This window comes from Leguminivora glycinivorella, chromosome 20 (assembly GCF_023078275.1).
Source record: "Leguminivora glycinivorella isolate SPB_JAAS2020 chromosome 20, LegGlyc_1.1, whole genome shotgun sequence".
NCBI classification, from domain to species: domain Eukaryota; kingdom Metazoa; phylum Arthropoda; class Insecta; order Lepidoptera; family Tortricidae; genus Leguminivora; species Leguminivora glycinivorella.
Genome location: NC_062990.1, coordinates 11,701,151 through 11,728,534, shown reverse-complemented (window position 1 = coordinate 11,728,534; position 27,384 = coordinate 11,701,151). Strand labels below are relative to the sequence as shown.

Genomic DNA, 27,384 nt, shown 5'->3' with positions numbered 1-27,384 from the left:
AATGTATATAAGATATATAAGGTATTATAAGTTGGTGCATTTATACAGGTAATGCATAAAACAACTAGTAAGGGCCAGTTACATCAAACCGAAATTTTATTGGGAAATTTCATAGACATCTGCTGCTTGACAACGAAGTGTCTGTCAAATGAGGTTGATGCAACTGGCCCTAAGTTAATTAGTGTTATTTACGTAACAATTTTGTGATGAATTCAAATTCACTTGTTTTAATCTTTTAAGATTACTATGGAAATTGTTACTGGATGGATAATAAAAATAAATGTTTATTTATTAAGTCTTGTGTTTTTCCTTTTATTTCCCACCTAATAGGTTCAAAACGAGTTATATATACTTCGTCAAACAAGTCTGTCAATAAATAAGAACTAAGAAAACTATAGGTATCCTTTTCTCTAGCACCCTAAAGAAAAGGATGCATATGTAAGTATACCTTATTTAATTCAGCTACCCTGACTGGCATCCGAAGTAGGTTCCCAAAAAAAACTGGCATGAATGGAACGACTAAGTGAATGTAAATATCTATGTTTATTACAATAACAAATACAATGGTAATTATTATAATACGAATCTAAACAGTTACCTGTGTTTTAGGATTCTGGAATAAGTAATAACTAATAAAAGGTGTGGAGCACTTTATAGTTTATTCAGAGCTATTCGGTTTTCATCACCTATTAGACTCTATCATTAACAATCGCTGACTCTATCACTCCAGTAGGCAAGATTGAAAGATGGATAGATGGAGTGGGAAAAAGAGTGGAATTGAAAGTTTCCATTAGAAGTAATTTGTGCCATTTTATAAATTAGCCGCCTTGATCCACTGACAGAGTTGCCGTGCCAGAGTATATTTGTAGCCTATGGACGCCTACTACAACTTTATTTAATGAATTGATTGTATTGAAGTGGATACAATACCTGCACTTATTGTTGCCTACATAACAACAAAGTAATTTCAGAAATGTAAGAATACCAAAGAAATATGAATTCAAATAGAATAAATTATTTCAGAAGTAATAAAAAATACGGATTTGGTGTTCGATCAAAAGGCGCCAAATTTTCAAAATGTAAAATGGCGACTTGAAGTTATTTCCGTCTGTCCATATATGGGCATTTGTTAAATACTGGAATGTGATTGGATAAAATTTAATCGTAATTTAGTGAGTCACTTGTAGCACAGTATAAGGATATATTTATACTGTGCTTGTAGAGTAGCGAGAACTTTAGTTTTATCACTGGCTTTACAAGTGTATTGTTTGTTCTTATCTCATCCCGCTGATGTGACTTTCATTTATCAAGATATAAATATATTCGAGTATTCATTGTCACGAAAGCATCGACTTTGATAGTATAACTTTGAAGTTGGCATATGAAATTTAGCCATAAAAAATCAAAAGACTGTTTAAAATATTTGTAAACATTTATATACATATTTAAACTACATTTAAAGTAAACTCTGCCTAATTACATAGTTACAAACTTAATTTTAAGTAATTGGGAAGTGTACTGACTTTACTTCATATTTTTGACACATGCGCCCATTGGCTCATTGGCTGTCGCAAAATAACGGGCAGCCAACTGTACGGATCAGTGTCGTTCCGGTCGCTCGCTGTTGTCGCGGAGTCGGTGAAGTTAGTGGTGAAATTTTTACGTGAATAACATCAAAAATGGTAAGTGAGGAGAATAAATTGCAGTGCTTCATAATTGTGTTGTGAAAAATTATCGTGGGTGCGTCGAAAAACGTATCGTAATGCCGAAATTGCAACGGAATTTATTCTTGTGAGACCGGTGCCGCCATATTTCGCACGAACCACCGCCGAGTTCGCACGCCTTTTCTCGTTAAAATAAATGTCACCGTTCAGTGATTTTATGCCACGTGTTGTGTTTTTAGCGTTATTAAACCTGGACCTGGCTAAAAGGTGCCCGTTCCAGTGTGGATGTCGGATGTTCGGTTTGGATTAGCGGTGTTGGATTTCACGTATGTTTGAAAGGTTACGAGTCTGCAGCGCCTTTTTTGACGGCTATGGAATTTTGGGCGTTACTGGATTGCAAAATTATTGAAAAAAGTTGTATTTTGTAGTTTGTGAAGGTTATTTGGTGATGCCGGTGGCGTACCGAGGGCATCGAACTGAGTGAGGGTTTGCATCGCCGCGCAATCGCATTCAGTTTTACCATATATGGTATAGCGGTCGGCGGCGCTTGTCACATACATTTCACGTCTATTTCGGGTGAATAGAGTCGCGCAATGGGCGTCGGTGCAGACTGACCGAGGGTAATGCTCCCGCCTGACGCAGTGTCAAGGTCACTCACTCACTAATTCCTACACATCGTGCCTTACAAATCTTGTCTACCAGTCAAATCTTCCGTAAAACTAACCTAATATGCAAATAGCTAAAAACTCGTACCAGAGAAATCGAAAGAAATTCCTAATGAGTGACTATTTGGAATATACATACGGAATCTTATCAGAATGCCTGAGTCGGTTACGTTTATAGCTTGTAGTTGACATTATATTTCCTTATTTGTCAGTTTGAGCTTCATAATTCATAATTTTCATAATTCATAATTTATTGCATATCATGTGGTACAAAACAGGTGTTACAATAAAGTAGGTTCACACATGAACCCTGTTAGGGTACAGCAAGTTTTCCTTATAACTAAATTACAACTAGGAGGTGCAGGTACAATTCATAAATTACTGTTAATAATAGGTGTTACATTAATTAAGACAGTGAGTCATGACACCCTGTAAGGGCACACAATAATACCTACTTATTCTATAATAATTTAGTCCATGCATGTTACACATAATCATAATTATTAATTATTAGTATTTATAAATAATTTATGTACATTAAAAATATTTTTAACGGTTTTTTTACACATAAATGGTTATTATCAATCGTAAGAATATTTAAATTTATAATCCAATTTCAATTCTATATATTATGTATCACTAACTTTAAGATGAATATTGTGAAAGTATAATTAACATTTTTCATTTTCATGTATGTCATTATTACAATTATATTATTATATTATTATAGTGCTGTCAATAGAGACAGACCGACGATATTTACTATTATTCGGTATCCTCAAAGAATTCTTGGAGGCTGTAGTAGTTTTTATTTAATAGGAATTGTTTGAGTTTACGTATAAATATATTTTCAGACGCTTCATTCTTTAATTCTTCGGTAAGTTTGTTATATATCTTAATGGCCATCATGTTTGGGCTCGCTTGGTAAAGTTTTAGGTGGCTATTTGTAGTGGTTGCCAGGTTATTTTTGTATCTCGCGGCGTAACGTCGTGGTTGTTCACCAACTTTTGTGAAGTATTGTTGGTATTTCCGGACAAATTTGCAAATTTCTAATATATATATTGATGTTACGGTTAATATGTCATATTCTACAAAGTATGGCTTGCAACTGTCTGGGATTTCGATGTTGGCAAGGATACGTACGCATTTTTTTTGAAGGATGAATAGATCTTCAATATTTGTTGCGTTTCCCCAATGTATAATACCGTATTTTAAACTAGAATAGGCATACGCGTAATAGGCATTGAGTGCTGTTTTTAGGTCGGTACATTTCTTTAATTGTCTTAAGGCATATGTGAATTTAGATAATTTGTTAGCAATTTTTGTTACATGGGCTTTCCAATTAAGGTGCGAGTCAATATCTAATCCAAGGAGCGTAAAAGTATCGACACATTCGATTTCGGTTCCTGCAAAAGCTTGAGCAATGGCAGAGCTGAATCACGTGTTTAAATAGCCTATTAAACTATTTAGTTGTAGAATACACATTGAATAAGAATTCTGTTTAGTCATATAGGACAACTAACTCAAGGTTGCAATAACAAACACTGGGCATGAGTACACACCAAGATATTTGAAAGATATCTCTCACACAGCTTTATTAGTAGATATTGTCCTGACAATACATGCAGAGAGCATTAAGCACTATTTACTAAATGGCAGTAGTTACTTTTGTTAAGAAACAAACAGAAAAACAAAGTATTTATTGTGAACATATTACAAACATGTGTACTTGAAAATAATAATATACATTTTTAGTAATTTTGTTCAAAATTACCCCCATGATACAGGAAATGAAATATCAATACTTTTCCTTATAATATAGATATTAATTAGATGATTTTCCTTCATGCTACTTCTACTAAAAACCAAACATTTAGTGGCAAATTAAGTACTCAGTACAGCATTGGGTTGGGCTAGGTTGTGGCTGGGCACACACATTGACCACGTAACCCACCCCTGGGTACGAAGCTGGATCCACTCTTGAGCTTGTCTCTTGACAAAAATGTTCCTTTTAAAAGTTACTCCCTATCTCTTACAAATCAAATTATCCTGGGTCCTGGGCTAACCATTCTAAAGGAAGATCTGCCAGGCAAACATGGTAACGATATAACATCATGCTGCCCTTTTTGCACTATTTGTGTTTAGTCAAACATCCCACTTTGTTGGTTACCATTAAGGCGAGATTAACTTGTGTCTTTATATGAATAAAGTGACAAAGCGGGACATTTCACCTGCACACTCACATTTATATGTGTGATAAGGACACATCGATGTGATAAAATTTAGTAAGTAAGTATGTAAGATCTTAGTGAAAACAAAAGAAATCAGAGTACCATGCAGTCCGACCAAAAAGAGAAATTAAAAAGTGGCAACATTGTAGTGTCTCCCTTCTCTCTTCTTCCTCGGTTCCTCATGGCTGAGGGTTGCTACCTCATGAGGTCATTATTTTAGGCACCAAAGCTCTCCACTCCGCACGGTCTTCTGCAGTCCTCATAATAGGCGCCTGTGTTAATCCCTGGCAGGCCTTAACGCTGTCCACCCAGCGGATCGGTGGATAGCCACTTCCCGGTCCTCCATCCACCATGCCTACTATAATGTGTTTCTCTAGGTTTCCTGGCTCCCGTCTGGCCACGTGTCCAAAGTAGTCTGATTGTAGTGTCATCCCTTTCAAATCAATATGTGTGAGAAAACTGGATGACACTATGATGTTGCCACTTTTTAATTTCTACTTTTTTGGTCAGACTGTACTCATTCTCATTGTATGTTTGTAATTTATCATGTTCTTCCTGGAAAAATCCGTAGACCATAAACCACACCCATACTAACAACATTATATAAAGTAGCTATTTCATGAATTAGTCATAACATATTACAGTTATTAATTATCATTTCCTGTTTAATCTTTATGGCTTGGGATTAAGATGGGTTTTTCTCTGACTTGTGATAGTTTAAATAGTTACGACATGCTTTCTGTTTGAAAACATTTTTGGGTGATGGAAAGGAATTTTTAACATTTCTATTAGCATGCAATGCAACACATTTCTTGCAGTTTTCTGATTCATATAGTTTTATAACATTACAGGTGCCGTAGCCGAATGGCATTTCTGCGACGCGAAACGAAAACGAAACGCCGCGAAAGGTAGTCTGGCTCTGTCGCGCCAATAACCAAGAGCGACAGAGATAGATATTTACGAACGTTTCGTTTCGTGAGCGTGTGTGCCATTCGGCTACGTACCTAGGCATCTAATAATTATACATATGTAGCCAGAAGTATCTAAATAATACACTTCAAAGTAATACAAGTCCGAAAGAGAGAAAGGTAAAATAATTAGTGTCCAGTTAGCTTGGTCTGGCTGGAGAGAATAATCTGACATTTAAATTACGTATTTATTCCAACGAAAGTAACCAATTTCAATTTTAGGCTACTTTAGAACTTTTTCACAGTTGACGTTAGAGTAACTTCTATTGCAAGATTGGCAACTATAACATGGTGTGGTGTCAATGAGACAGGGTTCTAGTGGCATAAGATTCCGATTAGTTGACTGTTCCGTATTTACACCGAATTGATAGCCCAGAAGCCATCTAATTAAACTAGCTTTTTTCCGCGGCTTCGCTCGCGTACTAAAAGTAATCTTGTTAAAAACTTGAACTTTGGACCCCCATTTCACCCCCTTAGGATGTGAACTTTGAAAAATCTTTTCTTCGTGCTCCTCTACACCATATAAGGAACCTATGTGCGAAATTTGGAGTCTCTAAGACCAGCGGTTTCGGCTGTGCGTTGATATATGTCAGTCAGTCAGTTTCTTCTTGTATATTTAGAAGATATCAATGAACTTAAAAAGCCATATATTTGACGAATGAACATATTATTTATTTTACAAAATACCTAATCGGTCGTTATCTCGCTATCTTTGACTTCTACCCGTTATCAGACGGACGTACTCGACTTGTCAATTAGAGCGGTTAATCCTCGTAACCTCACCCTTTATGCTTAATCAAGCATTACTTAATACCACTTTTACTTTATGGAACAGTGGGAGGGAGGGGGAGCATGATGATGTGTTTGTTTTGTGTCGAAGGCTAATCTAGTTGAAAAGAACGAGATTGGCCTGTGTCTATACAAATAATTTGTCGAAGTTTCCTTAAGACAAGCGACAAAAATCACAAAGAGTGTTTTCTTTTTCCGGAAAACTATGTACACAAGTAATATTTGATAGACTTGAATAACTCAAATGGTGCGAGTTTTCGGCTCTTTGACATTTCCCAAACGAACGATGATCATCATTCGACGCCGGACTCAGGAGGTTAAGATCCGTCAGTTTCAACTCCATACTTAGTTCAAGGAACGGTTGTTTTTTTCAAAAATAAAACAACATTCAACTCAACATAAAATCATCGTATAACTCATCCCTTCCGCAAGGATGCAGGCCTGTCCTTGCCCGACACCTGAATGAGTCAACCGTGACGTCCGTGACGCATGCTGAGGTCACTGCCCCCCAACGGCTAAATACGCTCTTGTGATGATTAGTCGATCAAGATGTGATCGTTAGTATCTCGAGTGGCTTAACATAGTCGTAACGATCTTGTACTGACCGGGATATATACCGTGCTTACCTTTTTTTATCGTGCTCTTTAAACAAAAAGGTAAAGGTCTTTCTTTATCCAGGTCGATATAAGTCCAGTGAACTTAACCGTGAATCATTCAAAACTCTTTATATGTATAGTTGTTGTAGAGATGGAGTGTAGAAAAACTAACGTTTTTATGGAAAATTTGTCGCAATAATCAGGAAAATTAAAGCAAAAGATAGCAGCATATTGGTTCAACGGGAAAAGAGATGATGGCACCACTATTAAATAGGTATAATTATTACCTATCATGAGTGCGAGCATCGATATTCCAAAATTGTATAAGGTCTATAATTGCCCCTGTCCCAATGATATTGATAAAACAGAATTTGGAATAGCGATTTTCCTGTGTGACGACATCTCATTGCCTAGGTGGTGTGACTCATATCTGTTCAATGTACACCTAGGCAGTCATTACACAATTTTTAAGCCTTTTGCATTTGTTAAAAATAGATGTAGGTACAGATACCTATCTGCCTCTGAACTAGACCACTTTACAGGACAGGAAAAATATTAGGAAATTAGATCATAGCTCTAAAATCTAATGACATAAATAAGTAAATGTAATCTTATTATCACGTCAGAAGGACGCACAAAGACGAGCATTTCTTACGATTTCACGAAGTATCTCTTGACATAACAACAATTTCTGTCTTGGATGTCCGCCAGCGTCGTTTTACACATGTGACACCTCTCATTCATCTACTTTACGTATTTATAACTGGACCATTGTCCTTTCTAGCTAGCTAGTCAATCCACTTTTTTGTTTCGTCAGGTGAATATATCTTGAAATCTGACTGAGATTCGTCGTTATTAAATCTGTAGTTGAAGTTCTCTTATGTGTATTGTCTTTTGCTAACAGAGTGGATCTCTGCAATTTAGTAGGTATGTTGGGTTTCTCACTCTGCTCTTGTCTAACGTCCCCAAGTTTTTAGGGTTCCGTAGTCAACTAGGAACCCTTATAGTTTCGCCATGTCTGTCTGTCCGTCCGTCCGTCCGTCCGTCCGTCCGTCCGTCCGTCCGTCCGTCCGTCCGTCCGTCCGTCCGTCCGTCCGCGGATAATCTCAGTAACCGTTAGCACTAGAAAGCTGAAATTTGGTACCAATATGTATATCAATCACGCCAACAAAGTGCAAAAATGAAAAATGGAAAAAAATGTTTTATTAGGGTACCCCCCCTACATGTAAAGTAGGGGCTGATTTTTTTTTTTCATTCCAACCCCAACGTGTGATATATTTTTGGATAGGTATTTAAAAATGAATAAGGGTTTACTAAGATCATTTTTTGATAATATTAATATTTTCGGAAATAATCGCTCCTAAAGGAAAAAAAACCGGCCAAGAGCGTGTCGGGCCACGCTCAGTGTAGGGTTCCGTAGTTTTCAGTATTTTTCTCAAAAACTACTGAACCTATCAAGTTCAAAACAATTTTCCTAGAAAGTATTTATAAAGTTCTACTTTTGTGATTTTTTTCATATTTTTTAAACATATGGTTCAAAAGTTAGAGGGGGGGGGACGCACTTTTTTTCCTTTAGGAGCGATTATTTCCGAAAATATTAATATTATCAAAAAACGATCTTAGAAAACCCTTATTCATTTTTAAATACCTATCCAACAACATATCACACGTTGGGGTTGGAAAGAAAAAAAAATATCAGCCCCCACTTTACATGTAGGGGGGGTACCCTAACAAAACATTTTTTTCCATTTTTTATTTTTGCACTTTGTCGGCGTGATTGATATACATATTGGTACCAAATTTCAGCTTTCTAGTGCTAACGGTTACTGAGATTATCCGCGGACGGACGGACGGACAGACAGACATGGCGAAACTATAAGGGTTCCTAGTTGACTACGGAACCCTAAAAAGTGCGTCCCCCCCCCTCTAACTTTTGAACCGTATGTTTAAAAAATATGAAAAAAATCGCAAAAGTAGAACTTTATAAAGACTTTCTAGGAAAATTGTTTTGAACTTGATAGGTTCAGTAGTTTTTGAGAAAAGTAGGGAAAACTACGGAACCCTACACTGAGCGTGGCCCGACACGCTCTTGGCCGGTTTTTTTTTAATACACTCCTGAAATATCCTTACCAGCTTTACCGTTAATTTTTTTATCGTAATATTAATGACCCGGGATTCAAACCTCGTTTGTGCAATACAAATCTGTGAAACTCAAATGCAAAAAGATTGAGATGTAGGTCAGGACTCAGGGACAGGTATTTTATATTAAAGTGAAGTAGCAGTATTCAGTAAAGACGTCAATGCCATCCTGTGTGCGTAGCTGAATGCACAAACGCTCACGATAATATCTCTTTCGTAGCTGTCTATCGCTCTTGCGTATTGGCGCAACAGAGTTCGGTGGCGTTTCGCGACGCAGAAATGCCATTCGGCTACGGGGCCGATACTACTCTCGATTCATTGATAAGATTATTCAATTCACTTAATCTTCTTGATCTGTATTAAAGAAACAGGCCAGATATGCGGTTTGGCAACCCCTACTAAATTGTAGTCATATCCATATTAGTGACGTAGCCAGTTATTTTTAGGTGGGGACTCCCTGTGGGTAATTGAACAGATATTTTAGAATGTCTTTTCTCAGGTTATTTGTCTCGTGGTAGTCTGTGGACCATCTGAAGTAAAGAAAAATAAAAAATGACTACAGCAGTACAGCACACACTAGAGATTTCGGACTGTGTTATATCGCAATCAGAGTAATCACACATTCAGTTTCAGCATCTTGAAATTGGGCCGAAAAACGAAAGTCATTGCGTAAAACGCACGTAACACATGATATCGTGCATCAGTTTCATCAAGGTCCTATACTTTCAGAAACGCGTGGGCGTCCACCGGCGCATTATTTATCATGTTGGCAGGAGCTACATTCATTACAGAAGATTTACATGTGAAGTTTAATAGGCGATGTTTATTGACTGGAAGTTTTGTTAGAATTACAATGTTAAGTTTTTCATGTCTTGCATTTATCCACGTATTAATTTAAACTGGTCCCCAAAATTTTTGTGACTTTCTAATCAGACTGGAAGTATTTGTAAGTATAAAATGAGAGAAAGAAACGCAAATACAGATGTAGTGCAAAAAGAATTTCCTTCGTATTTGTACGGAAACGTACGATGTCATGCTACTTCAGCCAGTCTCAGTACAAGGCGTACTGACACTGTCTGTACTGTACGGAGTTCAGAAAGTGATATTGTAGTCACTTTTAAAATACAGTATCCAGATATCCATAGGAGGCGGCAGTAACATTAGTAACGTACGGAATTTAAAATCGCATCAAAAATGTGGTGCTGGTAATAATTATTAATTATCAAATACTAGAGGACTAAAAACCTGTTGGAGAGAAAGAGTCGAGGCGAGTGAGTCAGCGACCGTCATGCTTCTCAGAATGCGAACGGTAATGGAATAATAAATAAGTTACAAATGCTTTATGTTAAATCCATGCCACTTCCGATTTTGTTGGGCATCGGACGTAGAAATCGTTTAAAAGATGTTCGGAAAACTTTAAATTTTCGATATGAAATGCTCTGTAAAATGTCGCAACGTCACTAGGTGTCACTAGTCACTAGTGCGAACTTGTTTACTTGGAATTTATTTATTTTATTACTGTAGGTGACTATACAAGTTATAGTCTGGGAACTCATATGTCTAGCGACAAGTCGACAACTATATTGTTACATTTGCTGACAATAATGGAGCAAGGCCGCGGACAGACGTACTGATGAAACATCTAGACACAAATGTATGTTTACGTACCATTGGCAGTTTTAACAGAAACTTCATGTTCGCTAATTTTATTAGGTCATCACTGGTATGAGAAGGATGACTTGCGTTTTGTACGTTTTTGGCAACCCGCCACTGCATCATCAAATCATTACTATCAGCCTATTTTAATCCTGCGCTGGAAATGTGTCTCCTTTCGATATCTAGGCTAACGTCTAAAGTTTTCGTCAAATATATCGAAGCAGTCAAGACGCCCACAAATACCTGAAGAAGCCTATATTGTTGGGCTTTCAAGAGTTTGTCCAGATTTTCTTAGCATCGGGCGCTCCTATATATTTGAAGGCGACTGTAACATGCTCTCTACAGTTTGTAGTATCTATTCCGATTGCCGCTTATCAGCTTGATATGCATAAGTTCTTGAACGTAACTACACTGACTAAGCAAAATATACGCAGTACCACACCTTTTCTTGAGTGGAATAAAATTCTTTTTGTCGTTCGGCTCTGTAATCTATTAAATTTTATCAGGAACTTTTGAAAAATTGATTGTGGTAATATTTTCACACAGTATTGATTGAGTAATAATCATGTAATGCTATATGACTATACGAGAGCTATCTGTACCTATCATTATCCTGATCCTTTCATTTTTATCAATGACTTTCACATCTCTAGCTTACTATCACTTTTATTATAGGCGAATACCTTGACAAAGCAAAGACAATACAGCTGACAACAAAGTAGGCCTTGTTGCTTGCAAATATCACGTATGAAGATGTATATGGTTCAGTCTCAGTCTTCTGTCACAGACCTTTTAATTCGCTTACGAACAAGTGATCCGTCTGTTCGTTTGCCTCCTATATCATAAAAAACAATTTTCTCTTTTCGCCTGATAATTGTAGAGTTGCAGATATAGCCCGCCTTAGCCAAAAAGACCAATCAAATGTCACATACTTTCCCGCCACTCTTCCACTCTATCGGATTGGCTAGACGGGAAGCCCTAAGGTTCAATGATGTATAGAGCACGTGTTGCATCGACTGCCTCTAATAATAGAGCTACGGCCAATGTCTCTACCGATTCTATTTCGATACACCACGTAGGAGGGATTGAACGCGGCTCGTATTCCAGAAGATACGATATTTTATAATCTGTTCAAGTATTGTCGACATTTTGAAGGTTTTAGGGAAGTATGTCTTGTAATTCAAATACAGGACTCGTGTTTTTTGCATGTCCCTTTGTAATCTTTTGAAATGTGACCTCTAATATATATATATCGAGTCTGAGAATTTTAAGTATTTCGTCAGAGGGCAGGCTAGGGTTTGCAATCCGGATATTCGAATATCCGAATTATTCGAATATCCGCCAATATTTTTATCCGAAAATATTCGAATAATCCAAGTGAAATTATCCGGATAAACGGATAATTTCTATAAACATTATTTTTTATTTATAAGTAATATATTTAATAGATAGACGTCACTGAAACCAATTTCGATCAATTCTTAATACGGACAATGTTATTGCTAACAAGTTAACACCTATTTATCTTCAAAATCAAACTAATATTTACAAAACAAAGAAAGCATTCGTGGACAAGAAGTAAGCAGAATGCCTCACCCCACGCACTCAGTTCTTAATGTTCTTATCAAATATTCGATTAATTGGATGATTTAAAAAAACAGAAAAACGTTCAAGTATTATTTTTTAACATGAAAACGTTACCCCAACCTACTTCCATTACTGCTAATAGCTAACGTGAAGTTATCTGTAAAACCGTACTTAATAAGGGAGATTTATATATTCTGTCAAAGAAGTCTGTCAGTAAATAAGAACAAAGAAAACTATAGGTATCCTTTTCTCTAGCACCCTAAAGAAAAGGATGCATATAGTTTTCTTTGTTCTTATTTACTGACAGACTTGTTTGACAGAGTATACCTAGAATTCCTGGTCCCTTGTTTTTTTGAAATTGAAATTTAGCGCCTCACTCCGAATTTAGCTGTTATCAGTTCCATGACAATTTAGTACGCCAGAATTCCCTCCACTTCACTAAGAAATATAAGGCATTTTCCTTTTAAGTCCTTAGTTACATGCATATACCTAAATCGGTCTAATTACTACTTATACTTTGAAATCTTAGTCGATCTACTGATCAGCTTGGAAACTAAAACCCATCAAATCGCTGCCGAGCAATTTGAGGCGTTTTGGATTTGAATATTTAAATAAGTTCGCCTTAGTACCTCCTCCTTCTTCATTATTTTAAATTTTATGTCTTGTATATTTTATGTTGGTGGTACAATAAAGAATTTACTTACTTACTTATTTATCACCTCTCCCCTTCCATTGGTACTTTGGTACCAGCCACTGTGCAACTAAGGTCTAAAATGATCCACACCTGGATAGGAAGTGTCTTCGACTAATTAGTCTTCTCTTTTTTTGGTTATTCTGTTTTGAACGAGTACCTATATCTTTGCTCATTCCTGTTCTAAGACCCTAACCAGGACGCTTTTGTTTATAGCCTACGAAAAGAGTTTTCAACTTTTTATATTAAGTATCCGATCCGGTCCAAGATGGCATCTGATACGGGCGTAGGCATTTATGCAAATGACTAGTGACTACTGTGGTAGTATCAGCATGGGCAATTATGCAACTGTCTTTCAAGCCGAGACATACGCAATAATTACCTGTGTACATAAGAATATAGTTAGACAAACCCAAGGAAAGAATATCTATATACTCAGCGACAGTCAGGCGGCACTCAAAGCCTTCACATCGCCCAGAGTTGACTCTAGACTGGTATTAAACGGCATCCAAGCTCTTAACAAGCTTGGAAGGCAAAACAAGGTGCAACTGGTATGGATACTGGGCACGAAGGCTTCATTGGCAACGAAAATGCTGATGAACTTGCCAAGGCCAGGTCTGAAGACAACGTCACAAGGAACCATTAAAACGGCTAAGAAAGACCATACAAAGGCTAATCACCAAAAAGAGTGGGATACCCTGGTAGGTCTGAAGCATTCAAAGCTCTTTATGCGGAGTGTAGAATCTGGATGGAGCAAAAAGCTAGGAAAGCTAGGCAAAAGACAACTCCAAATTATAACGGGGGTGTTCACAGGCCATTACGGGATCAAAGGAATTTTGGCCAAGATGGGACACGCTGACTACACAGATTGTCGCATGTGCGGCGAAGAGGAAGAGACCGTCAGACATCTAATGTGTGAATGTCACGCCCTCGCCAGATAAAGAATGAAGAACTTTGGAGCAGGTTACCTAGTACCAAAGCACATCAGAGAGCTACCCATAAGCCTTAGGCTTGTGCCGTTTCGTTCGTTGATCGGAGCGCTCCGATCTCGTTCAGTCGCTCCCACGAACTAGTTCGCTCTTTTAGGTCTTTTGCTCATTTAGTTCAGCCAGACCAGCGACCATTGCGGTCGGAAAGATCAGAACGAATGGGACCGAATAGTGTCAAAATGATACGAATAGTCCACAGATAGTAACATTCCGGGCCGAAAGGTTGTAAGTAACCGAAGTTTAATATGAAAACTTGACTTTTTTTGTTGCTCTGCTAAGTAGCTCTCGCTCTCGGTCGGCGCAGTCACACATTCGTTCTCGATCCAAACCGCACGCGTTCGCCGATCTTGTACTGAACTAAATGAGCAAAGACCGATTCTCAGAGCACGGAAAGATTCAGTTCATTTCGGTCATTGATGGGATTTTATTCCTAACAGTTCATAGTTCGTGAACGACACACGCCTAATAAGCCTCATCATCCTATCGGATCTCGACCATCTCCACGTATCGTGGAGATGGTCGAGAAGCTCCTGAATAGCTGAAGGATCTTAAGATCGAAGGGGGAAATTGCACAAAAGATCCCGATGGGTCGAAGTGTATCCGGAAGGGCCCCCGCAGATTTAAGATAAGATGAGTATCCGATCCGATCGAGCGAAGGACCGACTACTATACATTCTCGAAATCATTCAAGGCGCCATCTTTGATTTTTGCCTTTGACATCCTTCCTACATCCGATATCGGATCGGATAATATGACAACGCTGTATGGCCCTATAACCATCATCATATCCAATAATGTTGTCTCACGTTCCACTCTACACAAGCCATCCTCTCTACCATCCATTTCCAAGGTAAAGGTGTTGTCAGAAAAACTTCTCGTTATACCTAACACCTAACTGATCAATACTACTAACTGTTTTATATCAACAGCTCACTATCTGATTGCAAGATTCTAGTCATAGAACTAAAGATAGAGAGCTAGGTGTGTTTTAATTTCTACAGTTTGCTGATTTACGCAAAAAATAAATAAAATATGTAGGTAAATTTCGCATTATGGCGCTCATCTATCTCAGCCGTTATCAATTCCACGCTTATACGCACCTGTAACATTAATTTTGTTCCATTTCATAAATTATCCGAAATTATCCGAATTATTCGAATATTCGAATAATAAAAATTGTATTATCCGAATTATTCGAATATTAAAAATCCGTCGGATAATGCAAACTCTAGGCAGGACCCTAGGAATCTAATATTGTGTGTTGGTAGTCTGAGTACGAAACGGAACAGAAGTCTAATCCCTTGAATCATCTTGAATGGCACTTTACCTATAGAAACTGCTATTTTACCACCCAACTGACGTATTAATATAAATCTCAAGTTAGAATGGTTGATCTAAAATCCAATTTGCCTATTTAAGTATTTAAATCAGAGATAGTAGCACAATAATGACCTCGGAACTTTCTGATCAAAGTTATGCGCGTTAAAAGTTAGTAGGTTAGACGATTGATGCTATCTGTCGCCGAGTTCGAGGGGAGATGCTAAACGAGTTTACTCTCGCTTACGGTTAGTTGCTAGGGGGCAATGATGGTTAGAATTAACATCTGTTAGTGCGTTAGGTTATTCGCAAGTCGCGCCCCCTTTTTCAAGTTCAGTCGCTGAGTTCCACTCGTCGGAGATCTTTGTCCATTGGTCGATTTTCATCTTTTACTTAAACATTGTGAGATTCAATGCACATTGGACATCTTGGAATCCTACCGTAAATTATAACCGGATCCCTTTATTTGACATAATGCTTGAAAGTCACAATGTAGTGATTTAGTCCATGGGCCAGTGAAGAAGTCGGTATAATTTGGGGGTACTAAGTTTCCTTTTTACAGCAGTTAGGTAGGCCTATAAGGATGTTAAAAAACCATGATTGCCATCTCAAAATGGTAGCTAAACAAAATGGCCGCCAATCCAAGATGGCGGATATTGAGTTTTAAAAAATCGACCACAACTCCAGAAGTATTGGTCCGATTTCATTTTTATTTTTTTTAAACGAAAGCTCTTTTTGTGTACTCAAATATTTGTTATATTCATTGTTTCGATAAATTCAACCATTAGTTAGTAATTAACGAAAAATATAAAAAAAATATCTTTTTTTCTAAGACTTTTTGTCAAAAATCATGTTTCTACAAAATACCTTGCATATTCTAATAAATATTTAAATGCAGAAAAATAGTGCTATTAATTACCTTTAATTTGATGTATAAAAGATACAGACTTAATTTACAAAAACACATTAAAAGAGGCTTAATTTTAATTCTGTCTTCGTTGAAATTCACCGTTGTGCATACAGTACTAAAAGCTTCAGGTCGAAGTTGTAGATTACTAATATGCTGTTTTTAGTATATTTCTGCAATTGTACTTACAATTAAGAAAAGAACTGAACATGTTAGTATCCGAAATCCATTAGCTTTAAGAATATAATAAAATATGTCATAGGTAAAGTACAGTTTTAGATATTTGATTATTTGTATAAAATTTCTTTAGTGATACAGCGCCAACCAACCGAGATAATACAAAATAAATAAACTAGACATAGTTGAGGTCCTATCTCATCACATTAACCTTTTGACCACCATGGGCGGATATGGCCGTCGCTGGAAATGCTTCCTAAGGACGCCAACCATGGCCATCAGTTTTGCCAATTACATTGGGGACCCATGCGGGCCTTCTTAACACCTAATTTTGCTCAAATAATCGCGGTCCACGTCCGTCTGGTGTCCGGGGCACGACGTATTCTTTTTCACTATTTGGCGTTTAAAAGGTTAAGCCTAACCCTGATCCGTGTTCGAGAAAACTTATATTTAGTTAAAATAATCCTTGCATACAAAAGGTGAAGAATACACCCCAAAAGAAAAATAGTCTTGAGAAATTCACTATAATGCATTAATAAGGCAAATCTATGGAGTATCCGACTACTAAACAACGTGATATAGGTACCTACCGAATAAACCTTAATTTACGCACAGAAATATATTACTTATTACCGTTAATGTAGATTGTAGAGCCAATATCACCAATATCAAGCCTTCAAGACAATCACAGGTAACAGATTAATTTTCTCCTAATTTTTCGAACTTTTATAGCAGGCATTCCACCTTCAATCACGACTTACGTGCCCTGGCCCGGCCCAAGCCCATTTTAGAGTAGCAATACGATCTCTATAATTCTGACCCGTCGCCGCATCAGCATCATCTCGTTTCGCTTCCATCGTAGAAAGACATACCGAACGTGTTGTGCTCTATACCTCTATGCAACTTTTAGCCTCTTCATTTAGTACATTGTTATTAGTGTCCACGTCTCGCAAGCTTATGTCACGGTGGGAAGTACCCAGTTACACACTGATCAAACATGTTGGTCTTCAGTGACTGGTATCCTTGCCCTTAATACGTCCTTTAGCGTACAAAAGGCATCCGAGTCCTCCGTGTGATCTCCGCCGGCAGCGAGGCCGACCCAAGTCTCTGTATTGTGTTATGGTTCGCCACAACTCGACGTTTTGTGCCTATTTTGCGTGATGTGGGGGATTTAGCTAATCCTGCCAGCTTATCTCCTCGAGAAATCCTATTAGACCTTTAATGTTGAGTAGGAGAACTTTGGAGAGGTCTCTCGGGGATCCGAGATGTTTCTTCCTGTATGGAGCCACTCTGCTCACTCCATCACCAGGTGAGAGGCACCCTCGTCACAGGGGAATGTTCATAGCATCTGTTATGAAAATATGTTTGTTAAGTAGTCTACGATCTGTTCTGACATTGGTTACCATTCTCAGGCGGACTTTCCCTAGTTGAAGGAGCGTCTTTGTGAGTTTTCCATTGATGCTAGGCTTGGCTTGTTTGACTGCAGCATTTGATCTGGTTTTGCCAGTGTGCTGTGTGTAGTTTCATATTGAGCATACCTTGCTGAAGGACATCGGGAGAATCGGCAGTCGACCCCAGCTGCCTGGCCAGCTCGTAGGCCGCATCATCACCTCGACATCCACTGTGTCCTTTGGTCCATTGAAGGATGATTTTGTTATTATGACTTACCTCCGTTAGTCGTTTATGGCATTCCTTAACCCAACCTTGATTTGTTGTTCCGGATAACGTATCTTCTGTTACTTGTTATAAAGGCTGAAATATGGAGCTTTGGATAAGTCTGTCCTTGCCGTAACTTTCAATTTGTACATACCTCTATATGTTTAACTACTTTAACCCAACACTCACCGACGGCATACAGTTCCTCCAGCATCTGACGGGGAACATGTGCTTCTTTGAAGATGACGATGTTATCCGCATATCGAAGATAATTGAAGCATACATTTATACATCTATCATCTCTATTGAGGCTTTTATAAATGCCTACCTGTTTAAAAAGTTGGCCAGATTGCATAACCCCGGAGTTACTCTCTACTAATTGAGATTCGTCGATACGGGTGCTAACTTTTCTTCTGATTCAATAGCAGGTTGCATAGAGACATTCACATTTTGGTACACCTTTTATGAAAATCCAACTCACGTGAGTAGGTAATTAAAACGTCTGTTATTAACGTCTTCTAACGTTTTTCGTTCGGTAATGACGAACAATACATGTTAATAATATTTGGCTCTACTTTAAGCGGTGATATTTGTCTCAAAGTTTGTCCATCCGGTATTTAACGGCTTCGTTGTTTAGTAATCGGTAAAATATAGGTAAGAAATATCTATTAATTCTGTACTAAAGAACATTTCATAAATAAATTAATTTTATAAATAAATAAATAAATAAATTTCTAAAGTTTGCCCGAATTCTGGGGGTGCTCTTCACTAACCCGCTCGTGCGTAGGTTTTTTTTTTCAAATCTGAGAGTCCTTGAATGCGGAACGATTTTCAATCCGGAATACGATCTAACCCTTATACGCAAGATGATGACGGAGTATTCCGTCTCCCAGGCACAATCGCAACAGAATTGCATTGCGAATTCGCGAATATATGAGCGTAATTAGGCATTACGGAGTCCCAATTTTATTTCATTTGGCGTCCGTATCGTTGGCGTCCTTGGCAAGAATTTCCGGTGACCACCGTGGCCGTCCGTGGCGGTCAAAAGGTTAATGGTTCTACAGTCTCGACACATGTTAGTCATATACCTAGTACACTTAAATACTTAATTTTCATCATTGAGGTGTGTTGCACATATGGTATCTAAACAAATTTTATCCTAGTACTATCGAATATCTACAAACTCATGGATACTATCATGTTCTATTAACATAAACTATTATTCTAATTGTACAATTGCTAAAATAAACTAAAAACAGCATATTTGTACTCTACAACATCTTTTAGTACTGTATGCACCCCAACTGCACACATCTTTTAGTACTGTATGCACTCCAACCTGAAGCTTTTAGTACTGTATGCACAACGGTGAATTTCAACGAAGGCAGCTTTAAATTTAAGCCTCTATGTGTTTTTGTAAATTAAATATGTATCTTTTATACATCAAATTAAAGGTGATTAATGGCACTATTTTTCTGCATTTAAATATTTATTAGAATATGCAAGGTATTTTGTAGAAACATGATTTTTGACAGAAAGTTTTAGAAAAAAAGATATTTTTTTTATATTTTTCGTTAATTAGTAACTAATGGTTGAATTTAGCGAAACAATGAATATGACAAGTATTTAAGTACAGAAAAAGAGCTTTCGTTTAAAAAAAATAAAAATGAAATCGGACCAATACTTCTGGAGTTATGGTCGATTTTTTAAAACTCAATATCCGCCATCTTGGATTGGCGGCCATTTTGTTTAGCTACCATTTTGAGATGGCAATCATGGTTTTTTAACATCCTTATAGGCCTACCTAACTGCTGTAAAAAGGAAACTTAGTACCCCCAAATTATACCGTTTGGCAAAATTAGACCAGCTGGCCCATGGACTAATTGCCTGATTATCATTTCATTAGTCATAATTCTGAAACGGTTAATCCTTTAGGGTTTTCCTTAAGGTCATCTATAGACAATTAGACAGGTTATTAGGTTAGGTTTTATGGTAATCCTGAAAAGTTACGCGTTTCTGAGAAAAACCAAATTATGACTTACGAAAATGTGGACAAACGATACATTTTATAGGACTTTATGGGAATCAATAGAGACCCAATTATAACATTATTTAATTTGCTTTGTGTGATAATAATGACTTCAGTGCGTTGCTCCCCTTTTTCTTGGGACGGTCCAATTTCTAAGCCGAACTTTGTTAAATCTTGTTTGAATGATTTGTAATCAAATTGATATTGACTGTTCATTTTGAGACGACAGGCTTTTAAAGGTTAATAAATAAAACAATTGAACGACAAATACACTCTTGTGTACATACATGTACCTATTTCATTTCGACCTTATATTATAATTTATTAGCCACATCTTAATCTACTGCACCTAGCAAATACACCTATACTACTGCATTGCGCACAGTCGTAGTTAAAACCCCGACCACCTGATCAAACATCACACACCGGTTGAACTGAAGTAAAAACAATGAGTATTTATTTACATAAACTGCCGATATCGGGTCGAGACGCGAGATAGCTCGTGTTTTTCTGAGTCATAGGTTAACTCAGCTGTTACTCGATATTAATGGAATTGTCTGATCTGTGGTCTGAGCTATAACCGCGAACTCGACTTCTCTGTCGCTCTAATGTTTCAATTGAAGTAAAAGAAAAAGATCACCATCATCTCAACCACTTATCGCTTACTGCTGAACATATGCCTCTCTTTGATTACACCATTTATATACCGGTCCTAAGCCAATCTCATCCAGAAGTGACCAGCAATCTTCCAAATGTCCACCCAACGAACCAACGGGTAGGCGTTCCTTTCGTCTGAAAGCGGCTATCATTCCGTTAACATTTTGTCCTACCTGTCAATCTGCTCAGCAATAAAGAGAAATATGCAACTTGCTAACAGTTTTCTCAATAGGCTCTCGGACGAAACGAATCGCATTGCATGCCCTACGGCCTACGTGCGTTAAGAGTAGCCAATGTAAGCGATATACTTCGCGGTGTTGTCTGGCCTTAACATAGAAAGATGATATCGAGTCTATTATTAGAGATGTCTATTACATAGGCACTTTCACGACTTCGTTTAAAAGGCTTAAAAGACGATAAACTTAAAAACCAAGGTTAATTCCATGCATGGTGCTTGTTTTGGACGTTTTGGTATATGTAAGTTAAAGTTAAAGTTTCAATGGTAATAACTAGATAAGAACTGATTTTAATAATGTGCTAGCTAGACTTGCTAAGTTGCTACTGCAACAACTGTTCAAACAGAAATGGCATGTTTCCAAAGTAGGTACAATCTGTTTTCCCATGTTATAGCATGTATGTTACCATCTCCATTTAAGTTACACTACCATATGCACAAGCAGTGCCAATAAAAGAATCCATTCATTTCCGAAATATCAGCCGGCCTAGCCGAAGTCTTTCGCGCATTCGTCGAGTAAAGGCCACTACTCTTTGAAAAATATCGTCGAAAATGGATCGAAAGTATCCAAATAAGTCGAACGTTTTTTCGACTTAATTAAATCGTGAAACGTGAGTAACCCGCTTAAATTATTTTAAATATATTTAACAGCACATTTATAAACCCTATTGCTACCAGATAAAGTCTACCAGTCAGTTCTGTAGCTATACCTATATAAAGGTGTTTCATCGCATCTTTAACATTACAGTCTCAAGACCTAACCATATATGGTCATGTAAAATCTTCGAGCATTACTCATCTAATTCTCACTGTTCACAATTTGCGAAATGTCGACACGTATCGTGAACATTTAGTTCCTGTCATTATCAATGATTACTCATGTCATGGCGTCGCTGTTTTATGACTTGTATCGTATTATTAGCACTGGCGTATCGGTAATCGAAGCTGTATGACATGGACTGTGTTTGTCTGCTAATCTAATACGTACCGTTGGCGACTTTTTCAGTTTTTGTGATATTTTCTTAAGAAGAAAAACATTAGCAATCTATACTGTACTACTCTAAGGAAAAGTAATATTATGTCATGTGAAAATAGGATCCTATATAATTTTGCCGAGTGACTCAAAATCCATTAACAAGGGCCACGCTATTAAGGGGCCACAGAAGATCAGTCCGGCTGAAGGTAACGGCCTGTCTGACAGAGTGATCCGGATCATTATTGAGTGATCGGATACTTTGTTTTAAAGCGTGTTTTAAAGTATTACTGCTATCCCTAAATGGTATAATAGGTCACTTCTGAATTATTTTAGAACAGTGGACTTCTAAGCACGCACTGGACCGGCAAAGTGGTAGAGTTAAATATAGACTAAACGAAACTAGTTGTGAATTGATGTTTCCGTCGAAAAATTTTTTAGTTTGTTTTCGTCAGTTTCAGAAATTTTTGTTGAATTGTGAGAGAAAGATTGCTTGCTTATGTTCTATGCTGCATTCTTAGGTCAAGTAGGTTGGTTATAGATAGGTCAGTTGTTAACGTTCCTGACAGTTTTCTATTTTACTTTTATTTTGTGTTGATGCTTGACAAGCCCTGACCTTTTTTTATACAAATCTACTCATTTCGGTTTTTACTCATAGTAAGGTGTAATTTCTATATACATAAGTTTGAATCGGGCACGGTTGCAAATAAAATACCAGGGATTTCAAAACATAATATAGTCTATAGAAAACCTTTTGCTGTCAACTATTTAATTGCGAATTCTGAATCTATCACCGTTATCTCCATGCCTGCAATCCCACGTATCAGTCGTGCGTGTAAACAGGCTCACTGGCCTTGCTCACACGACACTGCATCCCGCGCTAAATGCGGCGCTGAACGGATATACACACGACAAATAAACGCCTTGGGACTGTGTCGGTCGAACTTTGAATTTCAATACATATTCTGGTCTGATCGAGCCAAGTCTTCCCGAACCGACTTGAATCGCTTAGGGACCGGCCACATCTAAGAGACGCATGTCCTGAGGTGCGGAACGGACGTCCGCGCCACGCCGCCTGAATGTAATTCAAAAAACGTCTCCTCAGTACATTTTGTATAGGAAGGACGTAAGACGCGCCCCCAGGAGGCCGCCGCCACGCCGCCACAGGCGACGTGGCGCGGACGTCCGTTGCGCGCCCCGAGACACGCGACGCTTAAGTGGGAACGCTGCCTTAGAGTCCCCGGAAAGATGCCGCACGACATTAGACATCTCTGTAATTTAGGTTTGTGGCATAAAACATTGAATGGTGTAGCTACCGTTGCTAATAAACGCAACGCCTAAAACATGTATATCGTCAATACTTAAAAAAACTTGTATCTTCGTCTGTCAATGAAAAGAAAATTGTAGTAAGTAAGTATGGAATGCATATAGACTTACTGCGTTTTAACATTGAGGAGCAGCGTGAGATACTAGATTTTTTCAAAGTAGTCATTTTTTACAAGTGTTCTTCATTCCGTTGTGGTTGCTCCCTAATTTTTAACCTTTTTAAAATAATAAAAATAGTACATACGACTTTCACAAAAACATTTTTTTACACAACTAGAATTTTGGCGAATTCTAGTCGTTAGTCCCACTTTGTTGAGTTTGTCGTTTACTTTTAAGGTTCAGCCACACTAGGGCGTTTTGATAGCGTAGCGTCAGCGGAGCGGAATGCGAGCGCATTCAGAGCGGATCGGCGGCGCTTTGAAAACGCTCGCAATCTGCTACGTCCGGCGCTCCGCTGACGCTGCGCTCTCAGAATGCGCTAGTGTATCATTAGCGTATAACCAAAGGTTAAATGTATAATAGCAAATGTTACGCGAACCAATTCGAAAGTGACGGTGTGAAAGTAACTCGCAAAGCGTCAAGCAACGAAGTGGGATTTTTTGTTTGCAAGCAACACAAATTGTTAACATATTATTATTTTTTCCAGGCGTCTGGCGTGACAGTATCGGACGCGTGCAAGACCACGTACGAGGAGATCAAGAAGGACAAGAAGCACCGATACGTCGTGTTCTACATCCGCGACGAGAAGCAGATTGACGTGGAGACCATCGGCGAGCGCAACGCCGAGTACGAGCAGTTCCTCGAGCACCTGCAGCAGGGCGGCACCGGCGAGTGCAGGTATCTCTCTCGCACGTGACGCTACCCGTCTCTCTCTAGCACACGTGTACCATGAGCAGCTCCTCGAGCACCTGCAGCAGGGCGGCACCGGCGAGTGCAGGTATCTCTCTCGCACGTGACGCCACCCCTCTCTCTAGCACACGTGTACCACGAGCAGCTCCTCGAGCACCTGCAGCAGGGCGGCACCGGCGAGTGCAGGTATCTCTCTCGCACGTGACGCCACCCCTCTCTCTAGCACACGTGTACCACGAGCAGCTCCTCGAGCACCTGCAGCAGGGCGGCACCGGCGAGTGCAGGTATCTCTCTCGCACGTGACGCTACCCGTCTCTCTCTAGCACACGTGTACCATGAGCAGCTCCTCGAGCACCTGCAGCAGGGCGGCACCGGCGAGTGCAGGTATCTCTCTCGCACGTGACGCTACCCGTCTCTCTCTAGCACACGTGTACCATGAGCAGCTCCTCGAGCACCTGCAGCAGGGCGGCACCGGCGAGTGCAGGTATCTCTCTCGCACGTGACGCCACCCCTCTCTCTAGCACACGTGTACCACGAGCAGCTCCTCGAGCACCTGCAGCAGGGCGGCACCGGCGAGTGCAGGTATCTCTCTCGCACGTGACGCCACCCTCTCTCTAGCACACGTGTACCACGAGCAGCTCCTCGAGCACCTGCAGCAGGGCGGCACCGGCGAGTGCAGGTATCTCTCTCGCACGTGACGCTACCCGTCTCTCTCTAGCACACGTGTACCATGAGCAGCTCCTCGAGCACCTGCAGCAGGGCGGCACCGGCGAGTGCAGGTATCTCTCTCGCACGTGACGCTACCCGTCTCTCTCTAGCACACGTGTACCATGAGCAGCTCCTCGAGCACCTGCAGCAGGGCGGCACCGGCGAGTGCAGGTATCTCTCTCGCACGTGACGCCACCCTCTCTCTAGCACACGTGTACCACGAGCAGCTCCTCGAGCACCTGCAGCAGGGCGGCACCGGCGAGTGCAGGTATCTCTCTCGCACGTGACGCTACCCGTCTCTCTCTAGCACACGTGTACCATGAGCAGCTCCTCGAGCACCTGCAGCAGGGCGGCACCGGCGAGTGCAGGTATCTCTCTCGCACGTGACGCTACCCGTCTCTCTCTAGCACACGTGTACCATGAGCAGCTCCTCGAGCACCTGCAGCAGGGCGGCACCGGCGAGTGCAGGTATCTCTCTCGCACGTGACGCCACCCCTCTCTCTAGCACACGTGTACCACGAGCAGCTCCTCGAGCACCTGCAGCAGGGCGGCACCGGCGAGTGCAGGTATCTCTCTCGCACGTGACGCTACCCCCCTCTCTCTCTAGCACACGTCTACCACGAGCACCTGCAGCAGGGCGGCACCGGCGGGTGCAGGTATCTCTCTCGCACGTGACGCCACCCCTCTCTCTCTAGCACACGTGTACCACGAGCACCTGCAGCAGCAGGAGCACTTCCTTTTCACCACATCTGCCAAAAACTCATGTAGCTAACAAAGTAACCAGCGTAACTGTGTCACCTCGGGCCATGGCAAATTCACCAAATGAGAGCAACCGGCAATGAGATAAGATGTGCCCTCTTGAGTCAATGTTCCTTGATCTAACTAAACTTAACTTGCGTGTTAAGAACACGCATCAAATATGTATATCAAACGAGTCAAGTTATAGAAATTAAAAATCTAATAGTATTTAGGTTTGCTTATTTATTAGCCATCCTTATTTTTATAGTCTAATAGAATTGTTTGACTATTTCAGATATGGCCTGTTCGACTTTGAATACACGCACCAATGCCAAGGCACATCGGAGGCGAGCAAGAAACAGAAGCTGTTCCTCATGTCGTGGTGCCCAGACACCGCCAAGGTCAAGAAGAAGATGTTGTACTCCAGGTATATTTCTTTTCTCTCTTACATACTCCGTTGGATCGGTTTCCCTACGTGAAACTTGGCCTTGACAGCGCTACTTTACCTCTGCCCTATGCCACTTCGCAAGTTGTTGACGCGGAGTTCGGACTTATCCACCTTTAATAATATCACTCCAGCGATACCTAGGGCTTTGACGTCCTACGTTGCTCTACAGATACCAGCCCAGCTCAGAGCACGCAGCGCAGACTAATTGTCCAGCGTTTACGTTCCGTAGTGCCACAGAATAGCACCTAATTGTTTATATGACGATTTACCCCCTTATTCATAAACGTATACTAAAGTTATCAAGGCGATAAAGTTAGTTTGTTCCTTTCTATCACACCAATATGTCCGAAAGGGACAAACGAACTTTATCGGCTTGATAACTTTAGTGTACGTTTATAAGGGGGTTAGAGTTAATTTCTCAAAGAAATCTAGACCCATTCGCCAATATTTTTACTTTACCCTTACCTCTTGTGATAAAAAACACACGGTCAGTTATGTAAGCTTACCGTGGGACTCAGTCAATCTGTGTAAGAATGTCCTATAATATTTATTTAATAGTTACTAATAGCACATTTGTTGTTCCAGCTCTTTCGACGCCCTGAAGAAGTCCCTAGTCGGTGTACAGAAATACATCCAAGCGACCGACCTCTCCGAGGCTTCCCAAGAGGCTGTGGAGGAGAAGCTCCGCGCCACGGATCGCCAATAAGCATTTCACGACGACCGGGCCGCATGGTTCTTATACTATATCATTTCATCCTTAAGCTTTCTCGGCCGTGGTGTACAGAATACCAACCCCGCGCTCAATATTGAACATCGCTCTACGACTCTTCAATCCATATGTAAACTTTAGATGATATTAACCCCTTGAACGCCTGCGACGCCAACGGCGGTCAAAGTGACTTTCAGTTTTACATCCATTCTTTACCAGACAACATTTCGGCGTCTACACCATTTTTTTCGACACGGGAAGAAAAGCGTTTACAAAGTTATCGTAGATGTGCAATATTAAACGCGGGGTATTGTAAGTAGATACTGTATAAGACGGATGGGATTATTATAATAATTTAAGTTATAACTAATTATTATATATATATATATTTTCCTGTAAAAGAGTAAGGTAAGCTCAAACTAAATTAAATTCAGTGACGCGAGCATTTTTTTTTGTTACACGCGAACGCCGGTCGGCTTTTTGTACTATTTAGATTGTAATATATACTAAACGATGTGCGATCAAGTTTTGTTTGAGTCTGCGGCTTTGCTCGGCCGGCCTTGGTCGGCGGAAGAGTATTTTGTAACCAATTTATCCAGAAATACACTCGATATAAGCGAATCGATTGTTTTATTTACTTTCATACTGAATTTCATAAAAACCTATGAAATTTGTATGCA

At 39.5% G+C, this 27,384-nt stretch overlaps 1 protein-coding gene across 1 annotated transcript; it reads left to right on the top strand.

Moving 5' to 3' along the window:
- Positions 1-1,354: 1,354 nt before the first annotated feature.
- On the top strand, positions 1,355-27,325 carry LOC125237028 (cofilin/actin-depolymerizing factor homolog). The gene is made up of 4 exons (XM_048143950.1): positions 1,355-1,682; positions 23,899-24,089; positions 25,843-25,974; positions 26,581-27,325. The coding sequence occupies exons 1-4, from the start codon at positions 1,680-1,682 to the stop codon at positions 26,699-26,701; spliced, it is 447 nt and encodes a 148-aa protein (XP_047999907.1). The 5' UTR covers positions 1,355-1,679; the 3' UTR covers positions 26,702-27,325.
- Positions 27,326-27,384: the final 59 nt, after the last annotated feature.

What these genes read in the sequence shown, in the direction of transcription:
- LOC125237028 (XM_048143950.1), top strand. An exon ending in GGCGGCACCGGCGAGTGCAG is followed by an intron (nt 24,090 to 25,842) that starts GTATCTCTCTCG and finishes TGACTATTTCAG; the next exon opens with ATATGGCCTGTTCGACTTTG. An exon ending in AAGAAGATGTTGTACTCCAG is followed by an intron (nt 25,975 to 26,580) that starts GTATATTTCTTT and finishes TTGTTGTTCCAG; the next exon opens with CTCTTTCGACGCCCTGAAGA.